Source organism: Salvia miltiorrhiza, chromosome 4 (genome assembly GCF_028751815.1).
Source record: "Salvia miltiorrhiza cultivar Shanhuang (shh) chromosome 4, IMPLAD_Smil_shh, whole genome shotgun sequence".
Classification (NCBI taxonomy): Eukaryota; Viridiplantae; Streptophyta; class Magnoliopsida; order Lamiales; family Lamiaceae; genus Salvia; species Salvia miltiorrhiza.
The window spans coordinates 45289668-45305568 of record NC_080390.1 but is presented as its reverse complement, the minus strand read 5'-3'; the positions used below and the strand labels follow the sequence as shown (position 1 = coordinate 45305568).

The 15901-nt window shown below is 34.2% G+C and overlaps 2 protein-coding genes across 2 annotated transcripts; one reads left to right on the top strand and one right to left on the bottom strand.

The window, feature by feature from the left end:
* Nucleotides 1-2984: 2984 nt before the first annotated feature.
* On the bottom strand, nt 2985-6440 carry LOC131021986 (NAC domain-containing protein 54-like). Its single transcript, XM_057951319.1, has 6 exons — nt 6290-6440; nt 5969-6212; nt 4531-5015; nt 4037-4450; nt 3883-3958; nt 2985-3734 (listed from the first exon to the last, which is right to left on the bottom strand). Exons 2-6 carry the CDS (start codon nt 6123-6125, stop codon nt 3259-3261), a joined length of 1608 nt encoding a protein of 535 aa, XP_057807302.1. The 5' UTR covers nt 6126-6212; nt 6290-6440; the 3' UTR covers nt 2985-3258.
* A 2386-nt stretch (nt 6441-8826) lies between these two features.
* LOC131021985 (uncharacterized) lies at nt 8827-9786 on the top strand. Its single transcript, XM_057951318.1, has 3 exons — nt 8827-9246; nt 9383-9443; nt 9594-9786. The coding sequence occupies exons 1-3, from the start codon at nt 9140-9142 to the stop codon at nt 9741-9743; spliced, it is 318 nt and encodes a 105-aa protein (XP_057807301.1). The 5' UTR covers nt 8827-9139; the 3' UTR covers nt 9744-9786.
* Nucleotides 9787-15901: the final 6115 nt, after the last annotated feature.

The window sequence follows — 15901 nt, the reverse complement described above, 5'->3', positions numbered from 1 at the left end:
TGTTCTCTGAAGCTAGATAAAACTGATGGAGTGGAGTACACTTTTTATTAAAAAAAATATTTTTGTTGATGAAAAGGAAAATTCAATGGTGTGCTGTTGGGCACCTACAGTGCAGGGTATGAGATGAACTGGGCCCACAAGGAAATATTCAAACCTGCAGTTTCTTTATTTATTGGGCTCAAAATATTTGATATTACTGATATTATTATGCTTTAAATCGGCCCACTTTTAGCCCAAGTTAGCCCACTCTTCAAAAATTGGCAACCTAGACAAAACCAAAATTTAAAAATTTATTATGATTTTAGACCAAATTTACTCATTTTTAATCAATAAGTAACAGTTTGGTATTTAAGTATTCGTTAATCGCATTTGTCGGCTAATGGAGCATTTAACGGACATGGTTTAATAAATTTTCAGGTATCGATCATATATACCCACATTATCCTAACAATTAATAACTATTATTTTCGTCGTCCCATTATAAATGGCTCAAAACTTTTCGGCACGAGAATTAAGGAAAATGTGTAAATTGATCAACAATGATAGAACCTACACTTTTTAAGGTTAAATTTATCCATTTATGAAAATAGACTATTTATAGTGAGACGACCCAAAATAAAATACAGACTACTTTTAATGGGACGGAGGGAGTATAATTTATAAATTTAACTATACCCATTAAATTTGTTGTGGACTGATTTTTTTGATAGCTTTGAATTAGTGTTGTGATTTTATTTTTTATTTTTATAATGTTATTTTTTTAGGCTTGTTGATGTGGATTGTGAGTTTTGAGACTTATGAATTACTCCATTTGTTCACAAAAAATAGTCTATTTTGTTATTTTGGAACGTCCACCAAATTAGTTCATTTTTATTTATGGACAATACCCCATCACATGGTGGACCCATAATACAATTAATTATCATTATTAATAATATCTTTTAGGTGTGTTTCCTCAAAAAGAAACAATACCATTTATGTGAGACTATTTCTCTACTCCCAATATATACAATCATTTCCATTAAATTTGTGTCGTTCCTTTCTAGGACTTTTTTATTTTTTATTTTTTATTGGAGGTATGTTTTGAAACTTATTTGATGTGAATTGTGATTTAAGAATGATATTTGGTTGTTGATTAGTGAAACTTTGATATTTGTTTTTTGAGTCTAAACATGCGAGAAATAAAAATAAGGGTAAATATCATGAAAATCCCTGAACTATACTCATTTTATCAAAAATACCCTGAAACTTTCAAAATATTATTTAAACCCTCAAACTATCAAGTTTTTATCAAATATATCCTGCATCTATTTTCCGGTCACCAGAAATGTGATATGGCTCGCCGAATCCCAAAATGTAATTTATATTCTATTTTTTTTAAATGACATGGCAAAAACGACTTCGTTTCGTACCATACTCTATCGTGTTTATCCATAATTCTAGGTTATTAGCGTGAATTTCAAACACGGTAGAAGTGAATTTTAAATTTCAGAGTGGATTTTTTAAATGATATGATACGAAACGACTTCGTTTTTGCCATTGTATCTTTAAAAAAAAAGAATATAAATTACATTGTGGCATCCGGTGAGCCAAATCATATTTTTGGTGATCGAAAATAGATGCATGATATATTTGATAAAAATCTGATAGTTTGAGAGTTTAGAGAACATTTTGAAAGTTTCGGGGTATTTTTGATAAAGCGGGTAAACTTCAGGGGTTTTCATGATATTTACCCTAAAAATAAATAAGAAAGATTATTTTTTTTGTACCAAAAATTGATTAAATTTGGATACGGGTATCCGTATTTCGGATTCGAGTTACATGTACCCGATCCATTCATCACCCTAAGAATGACAATTGATTTATTTTTTGTTTTGGAGAATGTGCATTTTATTATTATTATTATTATTATTATTATTATTATTATTATTATTATTATTATTATTATTATTATTATTATTATTATTATTATTATTATTATTATGAGGATGGAATTAGGGATCCCCGCCCTTCTAAGAAAAGGCTCAAATATGAGCAATACACGACTATAATTAAACTATTATATTTGTATTATTTTGATATTGGTGCAGATTCAAAAGTTACTTGCAAATCTGAAGCAGCCATAAATCCAGGTCTAACAGAGCTGAATATTATAATTCAGAGTTGCATCGAGTCCAAAGAAAGAGAGAAGTTAGATCTGAGGATGCGAGTCAGAGTTAAAGAAGTATCAAGGACACGTGGCAAATTAATGGGTTTAGGCCAAAAAACTTATATTAATGGGCTTTAGAGTTAAAAAGGCTCATGTGTTTTAGGGCTAATTTTACACTTATAAATAGCACTTTTGGTTATGAATTAGGAGGCTCTTTTTGATTTTTTTCACCATGTAAAATGTAAACACTCTGACTATAGTAAAAACGTCTAAAAACCATGATCGAACCACGCAAATCTTTATGTCTTTTATCGTTTTATTTATTTATGTTGTTGAGATTTAAACCTAACTCTGCAATTATTATATTATTATTATTATTATTATTATTATTATTATTATTATTATTATTATTATTATTATTTATTTATTTATTTTATTTTTTAAGTTGAGAGGGAGAATGGCTATTAATTACTAATTGCTCGGAAGTTCAACTCTGCTTGGTTTATCAATACAGAAATTAATTATTGAATTAAAGAAAGTAGGAATTCGTTAGTTTTCCAACAATAACGAAAGATTCTTGCTGTACTTCATAACTTTTTAATTATTTAGAATTCTGCATGCATATTAAATAGTTCCAAGTATTGTACATCTTAGTTATTTCTGGGAAAATTAAAGATACATTGCATGCAACTATTTATTCATCTTTTATTTATTGAGGTACTACGTACATTGCAATTGACCTAATAGTGAAGGGAAAATGTTGAAATGGCTTACTTCTACACAAAGTAATGAATATCAACACGATAAAAAAAGAAATTGAAAAAAGAAAAGGAAAGAAACATTGAACCATTTGATTATATTCCTTATAAAGATCACTCAAGAACGAGATCTTCAAATTATACAATTATACTTGACTTCATCAAAGTATATCAATTACATTGAGTTACAATATAATAAGCCAACCCCCACCCCAATTTAATATTCCTATATCCAATTAGCTAGCCGCCCCCAAAAAAAGATAAAAATAAAATAAATTGAAAAGTATACTAACCTTACCCCCTTTTCATGTTAATAATTATTAGTACACCTAATAATTAAATAAAACAAATTCAAGCAAAAGGAGTCACAATTCGTACCCAAATGGCACACAATGCCACTGCAAATGTTACATAAGACCTAATATTCTTCATCACCTCACCACACAATCTCCCTTTTGAACTTCCATCTTCCTCATCTAGAGATTTCATCATCTTCAGCATGCTCGATCCCATCTTAGGTGATGCAAGAAAACCCGATTTGGAGATGGGGATGATAATAGGGTTCATTTGGACTTGCACGGTCTTGGATGGCACCACTTTGTGGTAGAATGTGTTGGGTGTCTGACGAGTTGAGACCAGTAATCCGTGATTCACCTCCACTTTCCCATACACCTCGAAGTTCGGAGTGCTCGAGAAATCGTCGATGTCGCCGTCGTCCAAGAAGTTGTCGCTGCTCACATTGTGGTGATCATCTCTAGGGGCAATTGAGATGTTGTCATTTGTTTCAGTGTTGATGAATGTGTTGAAGTTGTGGTTGCTACTTTCTCCTGCAATTAATCAACCTATATATATTATTTTACGCTCATCTATTTATGTATTATGGTAATTGGTTACATCTTATAGTATGTGGAAAATGATATTTGAAATTAAATGGGATTGCTATTAAGTTTATTAGGGCAAGGGACATATATGTACCTTGGAAATCATGATAGTCTCTTGGGATATTGGAAATGTTCTCTATTGGGACTGTCTTGAAATCATCCACAAATGCCTGTCATGATCAAATAGGAGTTAGAGCTTACTACTACAATTTTTCATTTCTAGAGAGAGAGAGAGAGAGAGAGCTGACCTTTTCAAGTTCTTTGTTGGACATTCCAACCCATCTCAAATTCTCCACCATCCTCCCTGTTTGGGAGAATTGATCATTGTCTCCAATATCAATTGACCTCTGATTATGTCCCTCTCCTACGTTGTCTAAATATCTAGAGGAGCCGATGTCGGGAGCGTGGAGAAGAAAGGAAAAGTCATCTGAGAGAGCGTAATTTCCAGTAAAGGTCTCTTGATTTTGAAGTTGTTGAGAAGCTTGAGCAACTGAAAGAATCTCCTGCACAATATCAGCCGGCTGATCTGTATTCCCATGGAATGCATTCGAATACTGCATTCTCTGATCCATCGGAAAACCGGCCGGAGGATAATCCTGGACCTCCAGCGGGGGCAGCGAAAACCTATGTTGCAACCGGGCACATTCCAGTGCTATATCGACCTGATAATGACACGACACGACACTTTTTTTAAGTAATGAAAAACATTACAGCAAAATAGTGAAATTAAGTTTAGTAGTACCTTTGAGGGAGGGTTAAAGATAGGGGCGCAGTTAGGGTATGGATTATTGGTGAAGGCGAAAGCCTCCTCCGATAAGTAGTGCGGCCACGAGGGATCGGGCGGATCCTCGTAGTTGGGGGTGGAGGATGGATGAGTGACGTAGTTCTCTCCGACTTTGGGAATATTCAAACTCTTCTTGAAAACGCGGCAAAGTGCATAGGCATCCTGAAGGCCGGAAGAGGGGGTGTCGCATTCTCTATCATCCAAGCGATACTCATGCATGACCCAATCGGTGCGAGCGCCGTGGGGAGCTCTGCCTCTGTAATAAACGAGGGTTTTCTTCATCCCTACCGCCCTCGTCTGTGAATTTACCTTCCTGTCCTTCCCCGTCGCTTTCCAATACCCGGCTTTCGTTGCCCGGTTTGTCCGAGACCCGTTCGGGTATTTACGGTCCCGCGGGCTGAAGAAATACCATTCTAGGTCTTTGCTTGGCAACAACGACTTTCCTGTTTTTCATCCATCATCACTTTTATTACTTACTATCATTTTATATATACAAAAAATTAAAGTCTCTCTATATCTTCTCATCGATCTCTATATCACTTTTGTCGATGCTCTTTATTTTATGCTTTTAATGCTAGCTTCACATAACTAACCAGATTATATATATGTGGAAAGAGAGTTGAATGGGAATCTTTCTTCTTAAAATGGGATCACAATTCTTTATCCAGCTTCCTATTCGGCTATACTTGAAAATGAAGAAACTAATCAATTAATTATTACCTTTTTACTTCTAGCTAGCTACTTGTATTTTTTCTTCGACTAATCTGTATATTTTGGTTGTTTGTGTGGGGTGAATTATTGTGTGATTAGATAAAGGGGAGGAGGCCAAAAAGGGACAAATTAAAGTAGGATCTTATGCTTCAATCGAGTGTTTTTTCTATTGCTTTATGACTTTGGAGAGAAATTATTTGTATGGCCTCATATATCTTTGTGAACGGTATGACAATAAAATATGTAGGGACCATCAAGAAGCTTCCTCATTCCCAGTCGTTAAATTTCATGCATGGAAATCTCATCAACATTCTTTTTTTTGTCAAAATCTCATCAATATTAATTCTTATATTTTGACTTAAGTTTGAAAGTTATATATTAAAAGCACAAAACACAGGCAGCACATATATATCCTAAACACACACACACACACACACACGTGTCTGTGCTTATTTATGTGCCATCAATACTAAAAGCTAGTAATATTAATCAATCGTCATGTACAAGGGTTTTTCAAACTTACATGCATAGTTGTTGTGATTGACTGTGGGGTTTCATTTCATGGTTATACCTTTCTTCATTGCTACTTAAATTATTTTCAACCTTAATTAACATTTTTAATTCCTGGCTATAATCATAATATATCCATGTTTGTGATGTTAATTATAATGAAATAGATACATACCTGGAAGGTCCCATGGTTCGCACTTGTAAAGATCGACTTCTGGGATAATTTCAAGATCGATTTTTCGGCCGTTAATCTTTCTCTTGAGGTAGTAAGCTACGAGCTCTTCATCGGTGGGGTGAAACCGGAAGCCGGGAGGCAGCGAAACCGGTGCCATTTGCCTTATCTCCTTCCCCTTGGAACTTCTGATCAATATTCTTGATCAAAATGTGTACCTATTCTCCAAATATCAAGAACTATACAACTGCACAAAGATGAAAACCCTAATTAATTCCAACAAGTTGAGAGAGAGAGAGAGAGTATAAAGGAGGGAGGGAGGACCTTGATCAGAAGATCCAAAGGAAGGAAATAGAACAAATGAGGCACAGAAATTAAAGGAGAAGATGATTGAGGGGTTGGGAGTTGTGAGAGGGGGGGTTTTGATAAGAGAACAAAAAGGGAATAGAGAAGTATAATAATGAAAAAGCAATGTGGGGAGGCGGCCACCCCCTACCACCCCCACTTTATCTTTAATAAATTAATACTATTTTCGATCCTAGCTCCCTATTATATCTTGCTTTCTTTACTAGTCTTTCTTCTCAAGCCCCCTCTTTTCAAATACGTATACATTAATCATACATTATATTGAATTATTATATGTAACGCGTATACTGCTAAATGCATTCCGTGACAAGGTCCAATTAATTAGTTCTACACCACGCTACTTTTAAATCACAACTAATTAATGAAATCCTATTTTGGGTTTGTTAATTAATTTAAAATTTTAGATCTAATTATTATTTAGTTTGGAATATTTTCAAAGTAAACAAAATTAATTATAGTTAGCCAACATAGGATGAAACCTATTGAGAATTATAAACTGAGTATTTGATAGAATTTAGAATTGTACAAAATTATATATCGTTCAAAATAGATCCTCTTCTATTAATCATAACACAAAGATGGCCTTAAAAGTTAGGGTAAACTCTCTTTTTTCATGACGAGATGAACTCGTACAACCGTTAACAAGGAGGGCTCTAGCTAGATAATTAAGTCATGCATGATTGAGTATAATTAATCTAATTTGTAAAATACACGAGAAAGATAAATCCTACTAATAATATTTTGTATGGCATCGTTTAATCTCTAAGTTATTAGTAGATTTTAAAATTTTCGGTGATTAAATTCGAGAAATCTTGAGCACAAGCACCCGACTTCACGAGCCGAATTGAACCATTTGATCTAGTACTAAAGAACGAATCATAATTAGGTAGATGGATTTCGAATATTTTAGAAATAATGTGTTAATAGACATAGTGGTCATGCAAATGTTGACAAAATTAATGTAAATATAGTAAATTTGTATGTATGTGTATGTGAGAGAAAAATATCCGATGCTTGGTAGTTGGTCCTTTGTAGGGAATCTGAGCTTGCGTTGTCCACGTGGTGGCGTGTAATTCGATGCATTACCACCTGAGGTGTGTTTGGTTAGGGATCTTTTGATCTCTTCCCAACCGAAACAAACTACATGCTGACACAATCCAATTTCCAATTGGCGGCTTTCTTAACTGTATAAACTGCAAAAGGAGCAATGTTCCTTTCACATGCTTGCTAATCCCTACGCCGACACAAACACACCCTAATTGGGAAAATTAAAATTAACAGTCGTAGAGATATGATCCGATGATAAGCAATTGCGACGAGAAGAATGTGTGTGAATCTTGTTCGTTGCATTACATAATTGCAGGCTAGCTGTACTTGTTTTATGTATATAATCATGAATTCTTCTTACGCTTTTCAAGAAATTAAAATGTGCCAAATTATTATAGAGACACAATCCGGAGCATCCAGATGCACGGGTATTTATCTTAATTTTGATTGATATATCTTAATTAGATATTAATAAATTCAAATGGGACGTTTATTTTTCAGAATTAGTCTAGACAAATAAAAATGATAAGGATATTGAAACTTTTACTACAAATTATGGATCTAATCACAAGTTAACGATGGAAAAAATTGACATCATCAAATTCTCGAACTTAACTACGAATTAACAACGGAAAAAAATTTGACATCATCACAAACTCGATATTAACGACGAAAAGAAATCATTGTCATCAAAGACTCGGCCTTGGCAATGGATTAACAACAGAAAATTCATTTTTTATTTTATAATTTTTTTAATTCAATTTTTTTACTTTACTACAAGAAATTGAGTTTTTACCCACACATAATTACCCACACATAATAATGTGTGGTAGTTTAGCCACACATAATTTCAAAATGTGTGGGTAATGCACACAAAAAAAATTCATTAGTTATTGACATTTAAAATGTGTGGCAAAAATATTTTCGTGACATTTATTATTTTATGATTATTTTTATTTTTTATTTATTGTAACAAAATTTATTTTTGAATTTGTTTTGCCAACGTGGCAAACTAATAAAAGTTATTACCCACACATAATTATAATTTATCTATGTGTGGGTAATGAATTTTTATCATTATTTATTCTTGACATGTACTAAACGTGAGAAAATATTTTTAGCCACATTTATATTTTGGCTTTAATTAATTATTTATGTAAATCTTAATTGATGTTTTACCCGCACATTATTATTCACACATATATATTTTGGAAAAATGTGTAGGTGAATCAATTACCCACACATAATTATAATTTATCTATGTGTGGGTAATAAATTTTTATCATTATTTATTCTTGACATGTAAGATACGTGGGAATTTTTTTTTAACTTAATCATAGATTAACTTTCAAACTAAATGTAATCTACTTAATTACGTGTATTTTAAATTATTTTTTTTTTCCTTTTTTTTTTCTTTTCCTTGTTTATTTGGGACGCCAATTTTTTAATTCTTAAATTTGGAGGAATTAATTATTACATGCTAATACCAAATTTTCGATTATTAAGTTGTTTCAAATAAATAAATAAAATTAATACTTAGTTATGTTCCATTATAAAATTGTTTCATATATTCCAATCCCTTTATTTTCTCAACCAAATCTTACAATCTATTCAAACACATTATCTTTTCATTCTATTTTCCAAACTTATTTCAGTTTAACGCCATTTTTCAAAACTCCCTCCAATAGAAGTCCCACTACTCCACTTCATCTCCTCTTAACCACAAAACTAGGAGATATTTAGAACAGAACTCACATATCGATGAACCATCCGCCGCTCTGCTCCATCAGCCGCGTGCAAGAAGTTCTTCCGCTCCTCTTCAATTCAACTTCTCTTGATCCACCACCACTCTTCGATGGAACCACTAGGTACCACTCTCTCTCTCTTTCAATTAGTTACACACGCATACATACAGATGTGGAGAAGAAGGATTATAGATTCTGTATGTGTAGTTTGATCTGAAATTTTTTTAGCCTGATTGTTTTCTTCCCCTTTTTATTTAAGGTTATACGTGTTTTACGAGTGCCCCTTTTGCCAGCGTGTGTGGATTGTCAGGAACTACAAGGTCAGTTCATTTATTGCGCTCCATTTTGTTCTTATTCATCATATCCTCTGTTTCTCCTATTTGACTGAATTTCATGAGGTTTGTGGTTTCCTCTCAACTACCATTTCCATTAATTAATTATTGCTATTTTCGTTCAATACTCATTTCTAGGTTGAAGCTTGGAAATGGATTGCAATACGACAAGTCGATGAAGATGAAGAGCTTGGTTTATCTTCAAGACACATAATAGATTTTTGGCACCTTAGTTATTTAAATGTTTTGGAATGTTTGCAATTGACATATTATTTTGATTTTATGTAATATTATTTGATAAAATTTCTATGTTATAATTGTGTTAGATGCATTTTCATGTGTTTTTTGTATTTATATTTTATTTTTTATTTCACATACCAGATTGTGAAATAAAAATACAAAAAAAAAATTACATAAAATATATTTTATACACAATTAAATTGATATTTATAATCACAAAGTAATATTTTTTCCTAATATTTAAATATTAATTTTTTTATTAAAATTTATACCTACACATATATTATATCAATTACCTACACATATAAATTGTGACGTATCAATATCGAATGCCACGTCATCATCTACATAATTTCCACATCGGCATTATATTATGATAAAAATATATTTATTTACACATAAGAGACACTTTTAGTGACATATACATGTGTCGACAATATTATTAGATTTATCCACACATAAATATATATGTGGGTAAAAACCTTTCTCTACATTTTTATTGTGACACATGTTGACATTTGCATTATGTGTGGGTAATTATCTATACCCACACATAACCATACCTTTAACCACATTTACGTGTGTGGGCGAAAACTCAATTTCTTGTAGTAATTTTTCTAATTTTAAAAGTTAGCGACGGAATATTACTTGCTAGTAATAGTAGCCAAAATTATGACAACCCCTTAGTTGCTTGTGATACGAATCTCTTAATTCAAGTTGTATCATCATTGTTGAATTACAATACAGTAGCAACCGATCTACTAATGAATTAGATACTTCCGTCGTCTACGAAATAAACTCTCATTTGCCCTTAAATTTTTGTTCATGAAATAAACTCATATTATGCTTTTTGGACAATTATATCAGTTTTATTTCCTATATTTACTACCTTTATCGCTAATGGACCCACCTCACAACACCTTTATCACTTTTGTCAACTACCATTTTATTTAACTCACAACACGTTTATTAGCTTTCTTAGTTTTCGTGTCGAGCATTAAATGGAAGTTTATCTCGCGGACGAAGGAAGTATATTTTTGTCTAATACTTCTATTTTTGAAGACACATGTGATCAAATCGAGGTCTTATATATATTAGTGGTCGATTCACGAGAAAGACTTTCTCATCATTCTCTCCATTATGGCGAAAGAGCTAGTTGTCGTTACGGCCTCCACTGACTCGGTTGAGCAAACATTTAGCATTGATGGGATTGTATTGGACGAAAAAAAGAAGCAACATAGATACTCGAAACATGGAGGCCACCATGTTGTTTGATGATTGGTCCAAAGCCGACATAAGAGCTCAAGAGAACCAAAGGGATCAAGCGAACGAAAGTCCAAATGATGAAGTCACCGACTCCGAAAAATCCGACGCCTATGGGTTTGATGATTAGCTAAGTTAAGGTAAGATAATTACGTGAGCTTTTATTCTTCATTATTCAATAAAGATACGTAAGTCACTCAATTTTAATATTTATATTAAAATTTAGCTCAAGCCTTTAATTCAATATTTTTTTTCCTTGTCATTTTATTAGGGCAATAAATTTATTTTAGAATTAGTTGTTTGTATAATAGTTTAGAAACTTTATTGTAATAAGTTTATTAGTTTACGTATTCAATTAATATTGTAATTTCAATTTTGACTTTTGTAATTTATTTGTACATGTAATTTTTTTAACTTTGAATTTAATAAAAATATGAAATTTCTTATATTTTTTGTGGTAATATAATTTTATTTTGTTTACTTTATACTATAGTTTATTCAATTGTATTTCATCTTGACTTTATTCAATAATAAATAATTTTATTACATGTAATGCATTTCATAATTTTAAAAGAAAAATATACATAATACATAAAAAAAAATGAAACAAAAAAATAACTCGGTTAACCGTCAATTCAGGCCTTAAATCGTCGATTTCTAGCCCTCTCCAAAATCGTCGATTCAAGGCCCGGCCCTTTCAAAATATTTCACGGGTTGATTATTAATCACCTTTCCGACGACGAATCGTAAATTGCCTATTTAAGTCCTATACCGATGGTTTCCGGCTGTGGACATCTCCAAATGTAACTGTGAGGGTCGAAGATTTACGTTGTACTCCCTCCGTCCCACTCCAAATGTCCCTTTACTTTTGGGCACGGAGATTAAGAAATGGGTATAAAGTAGATAAAGTGTGTATAAAGTAGATAAAGTGGGTTGGTGAAAATTATTTAAATATTAAGTATAGAGAGATAGTGTATTGCCAAAAAAGGTATGGGACATTTGGAGTGGGACGGAGGGAGTATTACTATAATTGAAATTAATAAAAGTATATTAATGTAATTTCAATGGGTCCTACTTTTACCACGTGAAAGAAAGAAACTCCAACGTGGCACACAGAATCACTTGTTGCAGTCTTGTCTCTTTTACCTTTTCATCAATCAATCTTTATGTGCTTTTCCCCCTTTTTGGGTTTCTGTGTTTCTGACTAGCAATAGTATTTTACTTCTCGTGTTATTTTCGTTCTTCTATAAATAATGTGTTTTTCTTTATTAAAAATTCTCTATTATATTTTAAACTTCATACAAATATACTCCCTCCGTCCGCCAAAAGTATTCCACTTTGGCTGGGCACGGAGTTTAATAAAATTGGAGATGATGTTGATGTAGTGGAGAAAGAGTCTCACCACTTTATGAGATGTGTGGTTGAGATTGAATTTGGGGTGGGTTTTTTTGTAAATAAAGAGTGTTTGTAAGGATAAAATATAAAGGTGGATGGTGGGACCATGACTTAAAAAGGAAAGTGGAATACTTTTTGCGGACGCCAAATATAGTAATTGTGGAATACTTTTGGCGGACAGAGGGAGTAATAATTACAAAATACCATCTTTACTTTTATAATTTGATGAATTCAATTCTTAAATATTATTTTTTGTGGGTTCTTTTAATACTAAAATTATATTTTCCAACCATTTTATTAAAACTCATCATCTCTACTTCACCACACACTTTCTATGGGCGGAGGGAGTGTTTCCTATTTGATGCATTATTGTTTCACATTAATTTATTTGTTATTTATAATGGGAAAGAAGCTTCTACTTCACAATGCAAAATGTGCCACCCTTTTTACTTTGTAGCAATCATAGGAAATGCACGGTTATGTTGGAAGTTAGAACAAACTTAATTTAAAATTGGACCTTGCTATTTGGATCAATTTGATCCGGATCAAATCCAAAAAATAATTAATGTTCAACATAAAAAGACATATTTACCCTTTATGTATTTTTCATTTTAATGTTAATAAAATATGTATATATATTATTGGGAACATTATTTTCAATAAATACGTTTGTATTTTCAATGAGAAGTTTGACTAATTTATAATATATTTTGTAAACCAACATGAATGTATTTAATTACTCAATCATGCATTTGTTATCATGCTTTGATATTCTTTATGTATCTGACGTTTTTTATTTTTTTTGTTAACATGTTTTACTTTTATTTTCCTGAAGTGTTTCTTTACTTTTATTTTTGTTATGTATGCTTTTCTTTTTTGTAAACACACCCTTTATTTAAATAAAAAATATTACAAAAACAAAAATATGAAACAAAACATAAAAACATAGATATCAAAGTAAGTATACTAAAGTTGTATTAATACGTATGTACTATTTCCATGTCCAAAAATAAAATAAAAAGTACGTCTCTATTAATAGTGTTCTCTAGTATGCTTCAAAAAGAACACAAAAGTGAGAGAGTAGGGTTAATTAGATACTCAGAAAATAGAATCACAAATGGAGAGTGAGTGGAGAGTGGTGAGGAAGAGAGGGGTAGGTTGGTCCCGTCCCGAGCGTATTCCGGTGAGGCATCAAAATTCCCCAAACCCTACGAACCTTAACCTTCATGCATGGAGAGCTGCTGGGAGGAATGGCGCTGATGGACGTCGGAATCATGACAGAGGCGAGGTTTTGGCAAAACGAAGGGATGGAATGACTACCTTCTTCTTCAATAATCTCCCTAAAGATTGTAGCGTGGATTTCCTGAGAAGAAAGTTTGGTACAGTACGGAAACCAGTCGAGGTATATTGTCCGAGAAAATTGGACTTAAAGGGTAAGCCTTTTGGCTTTGTTAGGTTCGAAAGAGTTGATGACCAAGAGAGCCTTCTTGCAAAGCTTAATTCTCTTTGGATTGGGAGTTATAAACTGAGAGTTTATAAACCGAGATTCGAAAGAGAAAAGGAGGTGGCAAGCGATCAAAGGCAGGAGACGAAGTTTGAGGCTAACCCGAAGTATAAAAAAAGCGGGATCATTTCAGATAACAAACGAACGACGGGAACCACTTTTAAGGACGCCTTGGTGGGAAACAAAGGTATGGATACACATGTAACGAAATTGCTGCAGTTCCAACCTTCGGAAGCGGAAAAGTCGTGGTTGGAAGGAACATACTCTGGGTTTATCAAGTCTGACTTTTGCTGGGATGATATTAGAGAAGAGATTAATTGCGAGTGTGCTGGCAAACTCAAAGTGACAACCATGGGGGGTAATCTTGTGCTTATTCAAAATAACGGAGAGATTACGGTGGAGAAGGCGTTACAGGAGCTCGACGAATGGCGTGACTTCTGGTTCCAATGGTACCGTCCTTGGAAGTATGTGGATGTAGCGCAGCAACGCGTGGTTTGGACCAAATGGAGCGGAGTCCCGCTTCACGCATGGTGTCCTAGGTTTTTCGAAACCGCAAGTGCTTGTTTCGGAATGGTTCTTAAGATCAACGAAAAAACAAAGCAAAAAGAGAAATTGGATGAGGCCCTTATCCAAATCTCTACAGGGCTAGCACCGGTTGACAGAGTGATGGAGTGTAGAATCGAAGGAGCCTGCTTTAGAATCAGGATCCAAGAATTGCACGACTTGAGGAGATCGGAGTTGGAGATCTCCCAGGAGTTTGAGGAATCAGGAACCGAGTCCGACTGGTCGTCGGATGCGGATTCTCAGGTACCGGCGGAGGCATGCATCGGTTACGGAGAGGAACAAAGCAATCATGAAAAAGATATTTCAGTCAACCAGGAGAAGACATCTTCGATTCCTGAGCTAAGCGTGGCTGGGGTGCTCCAAACCGAGGATGGTAATGTCGGGTGGGTGGAAGTAGGGTCTCAGAGGAGGATACAATTTAATAATAATTCTGGTGCTTTGGGGGAGCTTTTCACGCAGATGGGGAATCCTTGTGGGGTCATAAAGGTTCTAAAACAAGTGGGAGTCCATAAAGAATATTGTGACTTCCCAAACCACGTGAATGATGGGAATGATCTTGGGCCTTGCAATAATCCATCAATCTCGCAGCAACCCATTATCCACGTCCAACAAGAGGGGACCACAAGTCACGATGACAACCAACAAACAAGTCAAGGCCGGCTGTCTGTTTCAGTGGCCGCAATTACCGCAACTTTGGATCCGAGGGAGGCAGCTCTAAATTTAGGAAGGAAATCCGTCGTCTCTGCACAAAGGAATGACGCGAATTGGGTCTTCGGGTCGCTGGAGTCCAGTTCAACAGTTCTTGCCTCTTCCGGGGTGGTCGAGAGCTCGATGCGAAACAGGGGAGAGGACATTCAACCGAGGAAGAAAGGTGAAGGAAGAAACAAGAAGAAGAAAAAGGCTTGTGTAAGAGAAATTGAAAAAAGTGGATGGAAGGATTTCATCTCTCAAATCGCTCAAGATGAAGGGGAACAAGGCGAGTTGATCGCTAGAAGAGACAAAGAACGAGACGAGGCGCCTCAAAAGACCGATCTACTCAACAAAATCGAAGGATGCGAAATTTGGAAATTGGGGAAACAATTGGGTTTGACAACCGAATTGCCGGAGGAAGTGATTGTTGAACAAATCGAAGCACAAAGGGAGAAGGCCAGTGAGGTTCAAAAGCTGGGAGATGAGCAAATCGTGAATCCATGAATATAGTGTCTTACAATATTAGAGGCCTGGGAAGCAGTATGAAACAAAAAGATGTGAGGGATATCATCAAAGCTCAGAATATCGATTTGTGCTTTTTACAGGAAACTAAGATGGAGTGCTTCAAGGAAGATGTATGCAAAGCTTGGTGGGGATCGAATAGCGTCGATTTCGCTGTCCGGATGGCCGACGGAAGATCGGGAGGAATTGCCAGTGTGTGGAATAGAGAGGTTTTTGAGGCATCAAGCACTTGGAATGTTCCAGGAGCGGTGATCGTCAACGGAGTTTG

Coding starts and splice junctions, on each gene's coding strand:
- LOC131021986 (XM_057951319.1), bottom strand. CDS start 6,125: ATGGCACCGGTTTCGCTGCCTCCCGGCTTCCGGTTTCACCCCACCGAT. Junction 4,451..4,530: donor TCTTTAACCCTCCCTCAAAG/GTACTACTAAAC, acceptor TGTCATTATCAG/GTCGATATAGCACTGGAATG. Junction 3,959..4,036: donor CCAACAAAGAACTTGAAAAG/GTCAGCTCTCTC, acceptor TGATCATGACAG/GCATTTGTGGATGATTTCAA.
- LOC131021985 (XM_057951318.1), top strand. CDS start 9,140: ATGAACCATCCGCCGCTCTGCTCCATCAGCCGCGTGCAAGAAGTTCTT. Junction 9,247..9,382: donor CTCTTCGATGGAACCACTAG/GTACCACTCTCT, acceptor TTTTTATTTAAG/GTTATACGTGTTTTACGAGT. Junction 9,444..9,593: donor GGATTGTCAGGAACTACAAG/GTCAGTTCATTT, acceptor ACTCATTTCTAG/GTTGAAGCTTGGAAATGGAT.